The 18,208-nt window shown below is 39.4% G+C and overlaps 1 protein-coding gene across 23 annotated transcripts in view; it reads right to left on the minus strand.

Moving 5' to 3' along the window:
* LOC143343149 (protein muscleblind) overlaps positions 1-18,208 on the minus strand; it is a 562,363-nt gene that overhangs the window by 522,676 nt on the left and 21,479 nt on the right. For 21 of the 23 annotated variants that reach the window (XR_013079925.1, XR_013079926.1, XM_076767726.1 and 18 more), the window contains exons 2-3: positions 8,490-10,124; positions 6,359-6,690 (exon numbers count right to left, since the gene is read on the minus strand). The exons of 1 other annotated variant lie outside the window; for it this stretch is intronic. Coding sequence is in view for 20 of the 22 variants with exons in the window: in XM_076767726.1 (XP_076623841.1) it covers positions 6,359-6,544 (186 nt within the window). In the remaining 2 variants the exon portion in view is untranslated. Of the gene's footprint in view, positions 1-6,358; positions 6,696-8,489; positions 10,125-18,208 lie in introns of all 23 variants that reach the window. One more of the 23 variants, XM_076767710.1, reaches the window with a different exon arrangement.

Raw genomic sequence — 18,208 nt, forward strand, 5'->3', positions numbered from 1 at the left:
CTTTGAATATGGACCACGAGTCTGAGTCGATATTGGAAGGCGACCCTGACAAAGGTGGCCCTCCTCGAACAAGACACTAACTCTGAAATACGATCAAAACGAAACGCGAAAGCATGAAATTAAATGGATTAAACTCATCGACCAAAGTGCCTCCCTCGTAAACAGATACGTTTTATTTGAATGCATTAGAGAAATGGCAACCATCTATAAGAGAAACGAAGAAACTTATAATAGAGTCTTAGAAGCTCTACGAGATAAAGGTTACGAGTTTCAACGACGATTAATACCAAAATAATGTTTAGGAAAATCTAAAAAGCCGATGGCGCGGAGATATTGCTGCGTCGAACGGAAGATTTTGTTTTGTGAGACGATTCCGCTCACGAATACGTCGTTTCGTATTTTAGTCTCACGTTAACGGACGCGACAGGTGCAGTAGGAGGATAGAAAGAGAGAAGGAGAAACGTGGGGCACCACGACGTCGCTGACGCCGATAGTGGTAGCGTTGGCTGCGACAGTAGCAGCTGTTAACTATGTTTTTCGTGTCCGTTACCGTGAAACGTGTCTCCTCCCCGCTACACGCTCTCTCTCCCTCGCTCATTCTTGTCGAGAGCGCACCAATGTGATTTTCTGATCCCGTCACGGAAATACGACGCTGTCGTTGCCCGGTGAATCCCGCAAGAATCTAAAGTTACTGTGTGTGTAGTGACCGACCGAGGAAACCATCTTCGTAGTTGTCCTCGCGGTTGCACGGAACCGGAGTTGGGACAAAATGGAATCTGATTAAAGTGATGATTCTTAAAATGAACGTCACTCTGGGGGTTTTATCAAAATGGAATCTGATTACAGTAGAGATTCCTAAAATGAACATCACTCCGTGGGCTTGAGCAACATGGAATCTGATTACAGTAATGATTCTTAAAATGAACACCCCTCTAGGGTTCGCATGTTGATTTTTCGTAGAGTGGATTATTCTCTTCGACTAATATCACAACAGAATCACCGTTCGTACATTCCTTCTTAAAAAGATTAAAACAATATTTACAAACTATATAACATTGCAACAACTTTATTATAATTTTCTATTTTAATTTAATCAGAATTTAATGCATCTGATGATACGCATTCATCATATTACATTATTAAACTATTAAATAATTCAACGTGGTTAATTATTTTTTAAAATATCTTTCTAGAATTAATAAGCATTGTCCTTCACACTTCAGTGACTCTAAGGAGAATCCCCCAAGTTGGGGAAGATAGTTCAATTTACGAATCACGTCCGGGGTTCATTTTAAGAATCGTTACAGGTATGAGCAACAGTAAACGCAATTTATAGAATTCTAAAAATATTAATACTGATTTGAGTACACGATATTGTATCGGATTAGAAAGAACGTTCATAGCGAGCTTCATCGTTTCGTGTTGTAAGCCCGGATACAAGTTATCAGCGTGAGAACGCGAGTTTATCGCGACGCATGTTACGACTGTGAAAACCGGTCGAACGAAAGGAAAAACGCATCCGACGATACGAGTGCATGTCTGTCCGCGCGTGTCACGGTAAAGGGGGAGGGGAAGGAAAACCAAGTACAAGCGAGAAAGGAAGAAAGTCCAATCGTCGGTGGGGCGTGACGGGCTGATAAAACAGCACGCCGACAGGACTTTTCGACGGGGAATCCGCGACATCTGCCGCCGAGAAATGGCCACGGCACCCGAGGTCGTTCTTCGGAGCGCGTTAAACATTCGACAGTTAAATTAATTGAAGTTTTAAGGTGAATGGAATCGGAAACGGTAAAGTGAGTAAGAGCTACCGTCGGACACTCGGTGCGGCCGATGGGTTAGCAGAAACCGTCACCGTGCCTAGACTGTTGAACAGAACCTTGGGAATGAAAGATCAAAATATGACTAAAATCCGGGGAAAACTAATAGGCATTAAATAAATCATATTTTAGAAAGGATAGAAACGTTCAATTTACAAATCCACGCTTGGGGCTCATTTTAAGAATCATTACTGTAAATCGAGTGCTTCGTCAAGGTAGTAGATCAAACTATTAGGTCAGAAGACCTGCAACAAAGCAAAGATTTTTCCTCTACCTATAGTACCATACTCTTCTCAACCCCGAGACTGGATTTTTCTCCCCGTTATATGTTATATTTATACAATCGAAAAGCTTCAGAGTGAATTAATCGCGTAAGAGACGGATTGTGACCAGCGAAACAGAACCAGAAGAGAGTCGAGGAACGAGCCACAGATCTACTTTAATATCCCGCTGCCATCCAATACGTCTAATTGAAATCGAACGTACAAAATTGACGAGGAAGCGGCCCAGCATATCGCAATGTCCTCCTACGCGTGCAACCAAGACCAAGGGGACGTTTTACAACCATTTAGAATCGCTTTCTTAATTATCTCCGGCGGACGGAAGATACGCGTTAATTGGAAATTGATTCAAAAATTTCTACGACGACCGTAACTTTGCGGTAATCCAAACGACTCGCTCGGGATAATCCAAGATCTAAAACCATCGTTACTTACGCGTCGTGAAACACCTTAGCTATTCCCTGGATCGCGGGGAACGAATAGCTCCGATTTTGGGCAGCGAGTTTCTTTCTTCTGGCAAATTAATCTAGCTCTTACCGTGCGATGGTATAACACCGAACGGGAACGGTAGACGTACGAAACGGGCAATAGCCCGTTCCCTTTTATTCCCCGAGTCGAAAAATGAGCCTTTATTTCATCGGTGAAGCGTAAGGAGAGCCGCACTTCTGCCACCTACACGGCGAAAGAAACGAGGCAGACTCCATATAGAAGTCGAGATGGTTCCCCTTAGAGTCGAGCAAAGTCCGATGTATGTAATACGATGGTTTATTGCTAATATTTCTTCCGAGTAATATTGGTACGCGGCTCTCCACCTACGAGTCCCTCTTCGATACCGCGGAGAACCCCCGAGAACGCCTCCTTCCCGTTTTGGAGCCATTACCGTTCGCGTATACGTACCCATTACGCTTGCATTTAAACCGATACAGTGCCTCTTCTATTGCAATCAAATCGTGAGGTAAGAGAGACTTTGTTCTCGGAACTGATCGAATTCAAACTAACCGAATGAGATTTTAGTTACACGAATTCTGGCACAAACGGTAGTGTGAATGATTCTCCGTTGCAAGTATCCCTAACGTTGTAATCCCCATCCTTGCGCGACAAAATCGTGAACGTCAAGTATCTTGAAACCGGGGCAAGGATCTTCTCTGCTCAGTATTCGCTAAGGCTTTTCGTAACTGTTTCAAAAATCGAAATTACACCGTCGATCGTCAAAATAGAAAGCAACTTGCGTGCACCGTGTGTCGTAAAAACCATCTCCGGAGCTAATTTGAATTTTTCAAGACAAAAATTGCGTTCGTAATTTCCTCTCTGGCGGAACGCAGCATCGTCCGAAAAATGATATCGCGCAAAATGGTCAGAGTAGGTACCTCGGTCACGTACAAGCGAGTACACGTCGCAGAAGCGTGAAACCAGATTGAACGTGCATCAGTGCAGACGTGCCGTTCTATACGGTCAAAACAATTAAACGTAACGAGTACCACTATTGAGTAAGAACGTGCGAGGAGCAAACGAGGCAAAGAGATGGCCGAGGATCGACGGACAACGCGGCCTTTCAGCCAGGTCTCCACGACATTAATAGCTTCCAGAATTAAACGACGGTCTCGGCACCGTGGCTCGGCTCACATACCGACAAATGCATCATTGTCGACGTTGACGTACGTCGTCGTCGTACGCAGTATACGACTCTCCATCGTCACGGCGACGAACAGCGAAAATAATTTAACCGTTTAATCGTCCGACCGAACTTAATTTTACGAGCAAAGAGGATGGAGGCGACTAACTCGATAGGAACTGATTTCGTCTCGTCCTTTCATCCGTGTTCGCACGCTGTAAATTAGAATTCATTTAAGTCGAGTTCTCGGAGGTAGGCAATAGCGGCGGCGACGTTCACGATTTTTCGACTACCTCTTAGCCAATCCAAGGCGCCAAGACAACCGTCGTCTCTCATTTCGTATTAAATTTACAATCTTTAATATTTTCACTGCTAAATCGAAACCGTGTAATATTTTGCAATAAAATTTCAATTTCAGACCATTGTAAACTAGGTAAAAATTTCGGTACTCATTTTTGTAACCTTGCTAAAATCCACAAATCCTGTCCAAATTTATTTCCCTCGACGTCTCAACTTGAGAATTAATTATTCCAGTTGCATAGTGGTAGATCCTGTCACGTTTTCGCCTTTGTGCCATGCACCAGATTTAACGATAAACCCCCAATACACATCTCGAAGAAATATCGATGTCCGATTATATTGGAGTGCCGCGCCCCGATCGTAACATTTTATCTAATCGCGCTTATGTTCTCCTGGGTCGGACAGTAACGTCTCTGTAAACTCTCGGAATAGCAACGAGAAGCTTTTCTAATTTTTACGTAAACCACCCCTTTCCCTCCCCCATCTTCGCGAGTCAGCACTGATTCATCAAACTTATCGACCGGCTTTTCATCTCCCCCGTCGAGTTGAATAATTGTCGCTATTAATAACTGCAAATTCAATTCTCGAATTCAATATCTCTGTTCGAATGGAAAAATTCGTACGGCAGGCCGCGCCCAGGCTCGTATCTTTTTTCATTCCTGCCGCTTAATCGCGCTCCTTTCTACGTGTACACGCGCGTGTTTGCTCTTCTCGTTCCGGGGAAACGACTCGGAGAAATTTATGCGACAACGGCTTTATTAAAGGCGGACCAATGTTCCCTATTTGTTACGCGAAATTGAAAGTTCCCCGGATGAATATTAATAAAACTTTTACCGATAACGTTCGCGAAATTGAACTCGAGTGTTAAAGAAACGAAATTCTTTTAAAATCCTTATGGTTTTCGCCTATAAATAATAAACGCTTTCATAGTGCGCCGGCGGATTATTTTTTTTTCAACCCTTACTTTTTTCGATCTTTCGCGAGAATAAATTACTTGAAACTTTAAATGTTAAATTGTATTTCTAGTAACAAAACTATTGAAGATAAAGAACACCTAACCGTCTTTATTATGTACGAAATACACAATTACACTACTTTAACACGTTAAACGTGAAGTTAATTTAAAACGATAATAGTTTTAAATAGGAATATGTTACATAAAATGCTACAAATGAAAGAATAAGAATATGATACAAAATAATAATTTTGGACTCAAGGATCAAGATAAAACTTTAACGTCTACGTTTCATTTTCTTTTTTTCTACTCTTGACTACTCTTCTATTCTCATCGTACAATGATATATTCTTATTGCTTTCTTTATTAAATTTTATATACTCTGAAGAGGGCCTACGTACGAGACTGAAACATCAACAACGCACTCATTTAAACTAGGATTCTTATACTGCATTCAGTATTGCCCCGAAGACCCAAGAAAATTGATTTTATAGAAACTCTTGTATTAAAATATATATTAACCCCTTGCGATCCTATGTCTAGACTCTAGATATTGCATTCCAGTCGATCCTACGTCGAGACTGCCTGAACAAAGGAATTTATAATAATTTGTTTCCTCCGAAAAACATTGAAGTGGCGGAGAAAACTATTTTCTGGGACTTCGAAGTTTCTATAATAAATCTATAAAATTTTACATAAATTACGTCCTCCGACAACGAGGATCTTGTTCACGCTGAAGTATGTTGTACCCCATCATTATTTTACTGTTTTCGAAATTATTAAAAACATAAACTACAATGATGACTTAACTACCTCCCCTTCTGAAGTGAACTGAAAATTAACTTAAAATTAGAATTCTTCCATCGTAAATAATATTGGAATAGAATGTAAATTGAATGTGTCAGTTACAAATAACCACCATGTCAAACAAAATCTCTGTCGTCGAAGAAACTAAATGATTTGACGCAAAACGTTCAGCGATAAAAAAAAGTGCTAGCAACGTTAATATAACATTGCGTATATCTACTCCACGTCCGCAAGAAAAATATAAAGATCAAGAAAAAAATGCAAGAGGAAAAGAGTAGGTGTTAGAACTTTATGTTGAAAATATTTAAAAAACTAAAAATCTACTATTATGCCTAATTATAAAACATTTGTTATTATTCACTAGTGAACACGCACGATTAACCCTCGAATGGCGGATGGTTTCTAACTCCCGTTAGAGTATTTACACGTATCTCTCGAGTACCGTGGACTCGAACAAAGAACAAGGAATAAGCTGTTGGGTCAAAATGACCCCGCAACCACCGTGCGAGGGTTAAATAGAGAAAATGTTTGACCGTCGCGCGAAGAACGAACAGACTATGTACTCGATTATACAATGGTTTGTTACCTTGATACTGTCGTAGCAAGCAGTGACCCGTCCGTTCTGCACCTCGACGTTAGCTGGCGGATGAGCGAACTTGCACTCCGTGTCGGGCCTGGTGCACTTGTTGCGCTGGAACTCTCTGCAAACCTCTAGCTGCAGCCACCGGGAATCCTTGCCGTTCAGTAGGTTATTCATGTTGACCATTGCCATACTTCCACTCCTGGAAGACCAAGGAACTTCCTCCTTACGGGGGGAGAGGGGGTATACAAGCCCGGCTTTACACCGACTTTAATTTATCCTCTTCCTCCACTGGATGTTCTCGGCGTAGACTGTTTGTTCGCGTTCACTCGCACCGGCTGATCTTGCCAAGGGATATAAGCGTTTTGGTTTATTCAAACCGGTCCTCTGCTCATCGGCACTTTCGGGAATTTCATCCAGCCAAAGACTCTCTCTTGCTCTCGTTCTCTAACTGCTCTTCCACGCCGATCCGCGACGGAACCGCTCGGGACCACAGTAATGTACGGTTGAATTTTCACGATCTATCTACAACTGGGTGAAGCCTGACCCAGCAGAGAAGACTTGTACGAAAGAAGATCGATTGTACGAAAAAAAGAGGAAACACGCTACCCTGCACGCGAGAATATCACTGCTGGGTACCGAATTTCACGAAATTCAACAGTGGATTACTGGTACAATTCGTTCAACGAGAAGTGGCTGTATTTATGCGTCGATCGTGGTGATTCCACGTAAAAAAAGTCGAAAGTGCAGAATAAAGTCATACATACTACGCTTCGTTTTGGAGAAAACTGATTTTGAATTATCAGACTTCTATTCTATTTATAAACGTGGACAATATTATTATCTGCTTACTAACGACCGTACTATTGCCCCTTACTATTATATTATAATGTTACGTATATGAGCGAGGATGATTTAACAAAGAAGAATAACATTTTTCACAAATTTGTTATTTTCAAGTTCTTTCAAGGTTTAATAATAAAAATCGACAGGAAGAATGGTAGCAGCACTCGCAAGAAGCAGATTTGTTCAACATTATCCACCTTTAGAAATGATAGAAACGTAATTAAAAAATTACAGTTAGTACTCGATAAATTGTCAAACTCAATGTTTTCGAAAATAAAGCGTCGTACGAACAAATTTTATTTTATACTTTTGATTTATTCTCTCATTGCCAGAATATCCTGTATACGACCAATTTGCTTTGTTACTTGTTTATATTTTCTGCCAAGTCTCGCTGAACAGGAGTGTAGAGGCGTTACAACGTTCGAAATTCGGACCAAATCGATCCGAATCGATCTCGAAACATACGAATGACAATTGTGGGATGTAGATCGTACAAAATAGGACAGAGGTACGTGGATAATCCGAAATACTACGTGATATGGTTCTAGTTTTCGGAACGATTCTTTTCAAACGTTTAACACCTCCACTCGGAATCTCTCATTTGCACACGCGCAATATTGGGTCGTAACGCGTAACAAATTTTTTCTGGCGCGACAGAAAAATAATATATTCGAACGTATTTTTCTACTATCGATGGACGAAGTATCGGCGTAAACGAAAAGATGTCCATAGTCGCGAATAAACTATTTTCATTGTGTTCCCACGTCATAACCTATGTATTTGTCGTTTGTATTGTATAGTTGTTACGATAATGTGTGTTCAGAAAAACGTGGTTCATTGCGACAATTCAGCAACAAATTTAGCGAATAAAAAGATACAAAAAGACGGAAGATGAAGCATTTGAATTATTTTTCAATACGGTTTACTAGATTTGGAGAAAATGTGCATTTAAAAAATCGATAATTAGACTTCGAAGTACTGTCATATTTTAAATTAATGGCGTTTTTAGCGTTTTAAACTCGAGAAGTTGCGTAGAATATGACGGTGGAACGCGAACGTTCGAGTGTGAAACACGCGATGAAAGTTAATTGCCGTCATTCGGTCTTAATCTCGGCGCAGGTGGAGCCATTTTAAGCGATTAAGAGCATCGTCCGCGCGTGTAGTTGGTCCGTTACAACCCAATACGATCGCATCGAATCGCATTCGCACCACTCACGCGTGTCGATCCGAACGTCCCTCGTCGAAATCCCGTAAGTGCCTCGAGCTGTGATACTATGATAAATAGTGATACCTTTCGCAAGAAGATTTCTTTGAGTAGCGTGCGATCGTCTTATTGTTCCATGAACGCGTCCCGTGGCAAGCTGATGGTCTTCCAGAGCTCGAATCTTCCGTGTAGACGAAGCATAAAACACGCGTAACCGGACGACGACGAACAAAGACTACTATTCAAAATCCTCGACCGCGAGGCGTACCCGTCGCTATTCTTCTTTACCTCGCCTAGTTATTCGTTGTCGCGTATTATCGAACACCCGTGTGAGAGGCTCGCGATTGTCAGCGCCAGTACGCACAATTTCTAAACTATATATTTAGACCGTGATCGCCCCGTTAATATATCGCCTTGTTGCTCTTTATTGTTAATCGTGCAGAGGGGACCAATGCAACAGTACCGTGTTTTACGTTTTTTTTGCCAAATTAGCGGTTAGCGAAAGAGAGAAAGAGAGCTTCCTTTAATTTTCTTTTCAATTCCAACTAGCCTCGAAGGTGACGATGCTCACCCAGCTCGGCGATACTTAACGTAGGGTTCGTATAGGCGGCGGGGTTACTCAGCGGCGGCAGGCGGTCGCAAACGACGGAAGAGCGAAGGAGATTTCACCGAGAAAGAAAAAGTGAAGAGGTAAAGAGGCAAAACGTATTCGACAGCGAATTAGGCTCCGATGTGTTACGATTTTAGGCGTTGCTGCGGGGGCTTCTGTCACGGGACCGTGGCTTTTCGTTCCTTCTGGACAGCGTCACGGTTCTTTCTATCGGACTTCGACTTCTCTGTTTATCCTCCTTGTTATCTTCGCGCAATGCGCTCGGACAGGTTTAGAAGGGCACACGTAGCAGCAACCAGAGGCGTAGTAGTTGGGCAAAGCTTGAAAGCCTTCGAAGCTAAACGTCGACCACGAGTGTGAGTATATGTGTGCTCTAGGCGCAGGTTTGTTTCCTTTATCGATAATATAGCTGCTGTTTGTTGTTGCTGCTGCTGCTGCTGCTGCTGCTGCTGCTGTTGCGTTGGAGTTTTATTTTACGTGTGTACGCGTATGTATGTATATGTGTGAGTCTCAAAAAGCCGGTCGTGGTGTCCTTCAAGCCGGTTCTGAAGCTAACGCGCGGTCTCGGTTGTGTAGAGAGTCTACTTGGACGAGGACGGTAGGATCGACTTGGACCGTAAGAGAACGGAGATAGAAAGTGACCTCTCGAATCTTGGAAAGGTGACCCTAAGAGCCTGTATCCTTTCGCAGGGACGAGAGACACGGATTGGAAGGGATGGATTTCTTCTTTCTTTTTTCTTCTTGTTTTCACCGCAGAAAAGAAGTAGGGGCGCGGTTAGAGTGAAACAGAGAGAGTGAGAGAGTAAGCGCGAGAAGGCGGTAGACGACAAAGCGGGTAAAGAGGCGAGGGCGAAGGTCCCGGTTGCGTCGGGGTCGTGGATCGGGGCTCAGGTCCGGGGGAGGGGTCGCGTCCGAAAAGACGAAAGAGGGTGGGTGGAAAATGTGAACACGACGAAAGAGAGTGAGCGAGAGGGAAAGGTTCGGGTTCGGTGGCGGAGGGAGAGGGGGATTGCGAGTTAGCGAGTGACGTTGCGTTTCCGTTCCTCGGATTTACGTCATTTATTCGGCGCACTCCTGGTTCCTCCCGCGGTCGAACTCCGGATTCTGCTGTTCTGGAAACATACCAAAAGCGAAAACTCGCGTTACTGCGGATGCAAAGGCTTAAAATGCTTCTTGTTTCTAAAGGGGGCTGGGAGGGTTGCTTGTCGAATGGGAGGGGGGAAGGTGGGTGACTAGACTCGATGAAAGGTTTTAGCTTCGCAAAAGAGACAGAGATAAAGAGGAAGTGTGTGGGGGGGGGGGGGGGGGGGGGCTCGAGTGTGAGTGAACGATCAAGCAGAGGCCGCGAATGGGCGAAAGGTAAAGTAGAAAATAAAGCGCAGGACTACCAATGCAAGCACGCTTAATCGAGTATGTGAAAAGGCGTGGGTAGTATCGAGGATTCGAAACAAGAAATCCTTTCGGCTTTTTCTTATTCGGGAACGTTACTTCTCGAAAAAGATACGTAAATCAATCGGATTAGACAACAGGGTACAAAGTTCGAGTTAACGCGTCAAACGAGTATGTCGGTCTCTGGGGACGGACGCTAAACTTTCCGTTTAGGCGGCGTCCGTCAAGTTTAACCCTTTGCACTCTGAAACTTTTCTCCGATTACTAGGGACTGTGAATATTTATGCGAATTAATATTTTTGTATGAAAAAGATAATTGGGACTTGGATAGAAATTTATTTTATTATTAGAGAATTCCAAAAATATAATAATTTTCTTTTTCCATGTTTTTTATATAATTCTACGTTTCCTTATGGTAACAGGCATTTAAACGTTATTATTGGCGTAGGATTGTTCTTCTAATTGTTACGAAATGAAACGGTTCTTCTTCCACCCAAGCGACGTTCTAGTTGTTATTCGTCCTTATCATGAATATAAGTCGTAGAAAATAATATTTTGGAAAAAGGGCCCATAAGACTAGTTTTCGGACTGTGCGAAAATCAATTTATCTTGCTAAATGTCAAAAGTCAATATTTTACCGCAAAGCATGTGCACAATATGAGAGAATTATTATTGTACACATTTTTTTTCGAGCACTTCTGTTAATCTGACAAAAAATTGTTTCGAAGAAAAACTTAGCGGTTTCCTGCCTGCTCTACACGACAAAATATTCAATTTATAATAATTATTATTTTGTAAATAAAAAATCGAGATCAACTTAATTTTTATAAATGGCAACAAACAAAAATAAATGTAAGCAGTAATAAAAAGAATCTAAAGGTTTGTGTCGTATTTACAATTCCAGATACAGTCAACGTGTTAATAAACAAACAGTGCTAAAATAATACGCAAGATGCATATCTATTTAAATTTAATGAGAATATCGGGTAAAAATCGGACACTTTTTGAAACAACGTTTTGAATTTTGTTAAAATTGAGATACGTTGTCTAAATTAGAATTGTTGAACTCTTCAAAAACATTTAAAACACAATCTTCGTAATAATTTATTGTACAATTGTTTAAAAAGAAATATCTATAGCTCAGTAACATTTAAAGAGTTAAATGGAATTGAGAATATAGCCCCATTTTCCTACTTTACGTATCAGCTTTCAAGAAAAGTGACACTTTAAAATTAACCATATGAAAATTAATTGAAGTTAATGCTGCGTCAAAGCGTGCCGCCTCTGCGCGCGACGTACACAGTGACGGACTATACTTACGAACACGTTGCTATTTTAGATTTTAGCACGTGTGATATCACATCAAAAGTAAATACATTAGTCGTCGCTACGAATACCAGAAGTACACTGTCGCTCAAAAGTTTAGACAGTCCACCGGTCTTTAAAATAAATAAACCGTGTTTCGAACATTCGCAAGGGCAAAATTTACTGAAAATATTATCTTGCGTATTCAAGTTTAATTTTAGCTGAAAATTCTAAAGGTATTTAAATTCGGACGTCACTTTCAACGAACTTCTACAAAGAAGTGAAAATTTATTGATATAACGCTTCCTATGAATAACTTGTGGCGATATTTTCCGCACTGACCACTAGAGGGCTACGCTCAACTTCTCTCTCGCAAGTGCTCGACCAGTTACCTAATTCCTATATAATATCTCGGCGTCTAAGTCTAATCGTTGACGTATCCCAATTTAAGCGAACTTCGAAGCGTTGTACCGAAAAAATGCCATAATTCCAGCCGATAGCCGAAAAACTACTCTTACTCATGAAAAACAAAAACACACCGACGCGTGGAAAGCGTCGGTGGACGCGGGGCGACAAACTCCGCAGATAAAATCGAGAGAAAATACTTCGAAGAATACGCGTGCACTCGCACAAGTCCACGTTCGAGTATGCGTTTTATGCGCGAGCCCAGAGACAGTTAAGCTAAAGAAAAAGAAACGACCGAAAGAGGGGTCGGGGCGCAGGGGGGTACTAGTACAATTTTCCGTCGCGCAAGTAAGCCGCTTACGAAAAGCGAACCCGAGGCGCTCGACTCGTTTCTCATGTTACCTGGCAAGAGTTATGGGGACGTATGCGCGCGCTCAACGCACTAGAAAATACCGGAAAGAAAAACGTTTTCAGTCGGAACGCTCGTCGTTTCCACGAGGATTTCCCAAACACGCCAGAAATCGCCGGAATACGCCCGTGAAACGATTCAACGTTACTCTCTTAACTACGAGAGTAGTGGGGGAGGGACGACAAATTAGATTAAGTGTCTACATGACTTGAAATAACATTTAAACTTTGGTAGTTCGGGTCAATTTTTACCCGTATACTGTCATCGTCAGATGAATTATGAATATATAAATACATATGTTTTAATATGAAAATAGAAATCTGAAGCGAGGGCCAGAAGTGACCGAAACCGTCCTCGATCCAACTGTTGATATTTGTTTTGAAAGAAGGGTAGAAATTTTAGAACGAATAGCATCTACTGCCTGAATAGAGGCAAAATAAACGAGTTTTCTTTTTCTTGAGTCTTTTCAAATAAAAATCTATTATTGTAAGAATTCTATTGAACAATTGCACCATTGTGGCATAATCACAATTATGCGTGTTATTGTATTTTTGTACATTATATGTTTTACATTATTGTAATTTATCGCAGATTTTATATTTGTGTGCTTTGTTACGTATTACTAAACATAAGTAAAAAATAACTCGACTCTTACTTCTACCAACAAACAGTTTAAATGAGGTGGAACCCACAGAGACAAATAAAATTCAGAACTTTGTTACGGACGGCAAAAAGATTGAAAAACACTAGTTTGCATGAGCACTTTCCAAACAAAGGCACGCGCGAGCCTTAAATAAATATTTGTTGTGCCCGACGCAAGATAAAATATTTTTGAGTGAAAGTGTATACAGACGTGCATCGTTAACTGTAATTAATTTTGATATAGTCAATTTGCGAATGTTACCATTTTTTAAATTTGTCCGTAAACGGTACAAATAAACTCGTGTTCTCATATTTCTCAAATTTTTCGATTTATCTCTGCTACTGAATAATCGCATTTGTAATTAAAATAATCGTAAAAGGTGGTTAAGGAAATTCGCTTTTAAAACTTTCAGAGTAAAATTGAAGCGTATTTAATGAAATGAACATGTTTTAATAATTGTACGTTTTAAAATTAATAAGTATTGAAATATAAGCCATGGAAATAGAATTGATCGCTCTCGATTTGTTATCAGTACGTTTATGAATCACATTACAGTAGATTACTTCCACCGAAGATATGACTTTTTATGTAATTAAATGCTACTGATAACAAGACAATAGAAAAGATTCGTTTCTTTGCAACGAATGGTTGGAATCTGCCTCGGAGTAACAAGAAACAGCTAATACCTTTTTCAATTCTGTTACAACTTTCTGTTGTTTTTTATAATGTCCATTAAAATTCTATATTTTTTGTTCGATCGTGGCTCCGGATAAGTAAAAATTTTCGAGAAACGTTTGAATGCGAAACATCGTTTTACAATGACACCCTTTTCGCTTTCTCACTCACTTCTTAGAAAGTGGAAGATGCAGCCTTTAAAATAATACTAAGAAAGTTATTGTATGACTTCTTTCGACGAAGTTACAGCAGTCCAAAGATTGACATCGTTTTGACCAAGTTTCCTAATATACGTTTCGTTCTCCAAATTAACCCCTTTGCATATCATATTCACCCTTTTGCAAATCAAGTTTTTCTACAAATTTATCTCCTTAAGCCATTCTGATAAAAATAAAATTCGATATCAAATGATTACTTCTACATGAAAATTTTGTTCCATGTATGTGATAATATTTATTTAACATTGAAAGTATCGAGTCACGTTTTGGGTGCTAGCTAATTACGAATACAATCACAAAAAGCTAGCAAAATGGTGTATCACTTCACTTTTAACACGGACTGCCAAATTACTACAAAAATTAATACTCTATGTTTGGATAGGATTTGTAAATTTTAGCAAGATTACAAAAATAAGTACTGAAAGAAATTTTTAAATAAAAATTTTAGTCTTACAAAATATTATACGGTTTTGATCTGTCAGCGAACATGTTAGGGACCCAGAAGGTGGTCCCAAAACTTGATTTGCAAAAACAATACGATCTGCAGAATAGTTAATTTGGAGTGCAAGATCAGTATTTATGAATGGCAGTGTATATCAGTGGTTCACGACAAGGTAGCAAATTGGCCCTCGAGCCAAAATGAGGTTGACACATGCCCGCGGTAAACAATCTTATTAATGATTGTTGTGTGGGGAAAAAAGGCACAGACAAACAGAATTAACATAGACTTCCGTGAATGTACGTATCTTTTTCGCGTGACTGGTTTTTTCGCATGCTCGAAAGACTCTGTTCGCCTCTCTCGGTCGAATCGATATACGTGCACGAATGCGGCTTCGAGCTTCGTCCACTTCTTTCACGTGACTACCGCAGAAAAAGAGGGACGACCAAATCAATATCTCTCACACAGGCTTTTCGTGATCGTCGTCGTTGTCGTCGCCGCCGTGTTCTCTCCGTGCCACGAAAGAACGTTCTTGACGTCTGTATCGAGATTCGGTAATGCACACGCGTCTCGACGTATCTATTTCCGCTACTACCCGCGATCCAACAATAGATATTACGAATTAATATTAACCCTTTCTCAATGAATACTTTAAACCCCGAACAGTCTGCTGTAACCTTTTTAATCCGCTACGTTGCATCGGTGGTAAATTATTTATATTTTTGTTTCACAATACTTGTGAATAATTATAAACTCTAACACTTTTTCTACATTTTTCTTCAACATTTCCTCGAGATATCGGTGTAAAGATATATCTATAGCTCGATAAGTTTTGTATGCAAGTAGCAGCTTTTTGTTCTCGTTTGTATGTACGAACAGATTTCAATTAAACGAAAAATTAAGTCCAAACAAGAGTTTTAAAACTAGTAATTGAAAAGTTAAAAGTGGGGGGGGAGGATAATGAACCGGTTAATAAGAACTGTGTTCCCTCCCTTGGATTCATATAAATGGAGTTTTACCGTAACTAAAATATGTGTTTTAATATATTAAAGAGCAATCTATTCGATAACTTTATTATAAACAAATATACAGAGGTGGATCACCATGTATTGCCATCTAGAAAAATGTTTCAGATAAAGTTGAATGGTTTCTACGTTCTTGTAGGTGGACGTTGTAGTAGAGTTATGAAGGTCATCGTCGATTTTTTCAGTGAAATCATATATTTTTTATTGCAGGTGATGCACTTTGATATTCGTTACAAAAAAGTGCTAACCTAGTTATGTTAAGAAATCGGTAGTTTATGAGATATTATAGTTTTGTTAGGAAATCATGGTAATGATTCACTGGCATTGTGTAATGTATCTGTTATTTTAATACACTCGGTGATGATACGACCTCTGATATTATTTTTCAAGTTGAACTGTTCTCAAATATTTATATTTCATATTTACATTTCATAACACCATTGAATAAAACAAAAGCAGTAAGGGGACAAGTGTTATCAATACAGAAAGTATCGTGTAATATGTATTCAATTCATAATATTGATCAGAGAGTCATGATTTCATAGCGATATTAAAATTAAAATATCTCCTAAACGAATGATTTTTTAATATAAATAGATTAATACTTTTTTGTAAAGAATACCAAAGTGCATCGCTTGATGCAATACAAAATCGATGATGGTCTTCATATGTCCTCTATAATATACACCAACAAAGAAGCTAGTATCATCTAAATGTTCCCCTCTCGAAAACATTTGATTTTGTGTGACACATTTTTCTCAAGGCGTAATAATAATGACTGTAAACCTAGACGGGCATATACAAGGTGTCCGGCCACCCCTGGAAAAACTTTTAATGAGAGATTCTAAAGGCCTAAATAAAACGAAAATCAAGAATACCAATTTGTTGATGGAGGCTTCGTTAAAAAGTTATTAACGTTAAAATTCCACCATTACTGAATTTTTTTCTCGAAAATGCGCAGGATTTCGGGGGTATGTCTATTGACCAAAAATGATTGTAATTGACCCCCGTAACCGAAAATAATTTTTCCAGAACGATTTGAAAATTCTTTTTTTTACCCAAAAATTTAGACACCTACCCCCTGTCGATTTTTATTAAAAACTCGTTTTTAATTTTTAGTAATTTTGTTTGGCGCCCTATAGAAAAGTTGTCTAATACTTTTATGTAGGTACCCATGAGCTTTACTTCTGAAAAAAGTTTCATTGAAATATATTCACTATTGTAAGAGTTATAGCTGTTTGGAAATTGGACCATTTTTATGGGGTTTTTCCCATTTTACGAGGTCAAGGACCAAATTTTCGAATATTTTTGCTTTTTCTACATATTCTTCATCAAAATACGCGTTAGTTGCTTTTTTAAACATTAAAATCGTCCAATCCGTTCAGAAGTTATGACATTTTAAAGATTCGCATGAAATTTCAGGGAAGCATTTCTGGCCCCACATTAGATTTTCGATAAGGAATTTTTTTCTCGAAAACGCGTAGGATTTCGGGTGTATGTCTATTGACCAAAAATGATTGTACACGACCCCTGCCACTAAAAATAATTTTTTTAGAACGGTTTAAAATGTCTTAATTTTGTCGAAAAGTTTATCCAATTATTGAATTTTTTTTTCTCAAACTGGTTAGGATTTCGAGGGTATGTTTTTTGACCAAAAATGCTTGTAATTGACCCCTGTAACTAAATATAATTTTTTCAGAACGATTTGAAATTTTTTTTTTTCGCCGAAAAATTTAGGCACCTACCCCCTGTCGATTTTTCTTAATAATTCGTTTTTCATTTTTAGTAATTTTGTTTGATGCCCTACAGAAAAGTTGTCTAATACTTTTTTGTAGGTACACATAAGCTCTACTTCAGAAAAAAGTTTCATTAAAATATATTAACTATTGCAGGAGTTATAGCTGTTTGGAAATTGGACCATTTTTATGGGGTTTTTCTCATTTTACGGGGTCAAGGACCAGGTTTTCGAATATTTTTGCAACTTCTACATATTCTCCATTAAAATACGCGTTGTTTGCCTTTTTAAACATTAAAATCGGCCAATCCGTTCAGGAGTTATGGCATTTTAAAGATACGCATGAAATTTCGGGCAAACATTTCTGGCCAGAAATTATATTTTCGGTAAAGAATTTTTTTCTCGAAAATGGTTAGGATTTCGAGGGTATGTCTATTGACCAAACATGATTGTAATTGATCCCCGCAACCAAAAATAATTTTTTTAGAACGATTTGAAATTTTTGAATTTCGCCGGAAAATTTTTCGATCAGTATGGAGCTTTAAACGTTAATAACTTTTTAACGAAACTTCAATCAACAAATTGATATTCTTGATTTTCGTCTTATTTTGGTGTCTAGAATCTCCCATTAAAATGCCTGTATAATAACCCGGCCTGTATAACAATGTTTAGAATATTATAATTTGTGTCGTTGAACAGTGACGGAAGGAAATCATTTCCAGCAATTTCTCAGACAGAATGTACTTGCAAAAGTGTGCCCCCGTAAATAAAAAGTAATTCCAACTCGGAAAGGAAGCGTTTCTCGACCCCACGGTTCATATGCCTCTTTTTCATTTTTACGATGAGTGGAACATGCTCCTAAAGTTTACCCGCCTATTTCAGCAACACTCTGTACCTCCTAACAAAAGACTCGCCAACGTTCGGCGAGAGGTCGCGATAAATTACACAAACTG

This window comes from Colletes latitarsis, chromosome 7 (genome assembly GCF_051014445.1).
Source record: "Colletes latitarsis isolate SP2378_abdomen chromosome 7, iyColLati1, whole genome shotgun sequence".
Classification (NCBI taxonomy): Eukaryota; Metazoa; Arthropoda; class Insecta; order Hymenoptera; family Colletidae; genus Colletes; species Colletes latitarsis.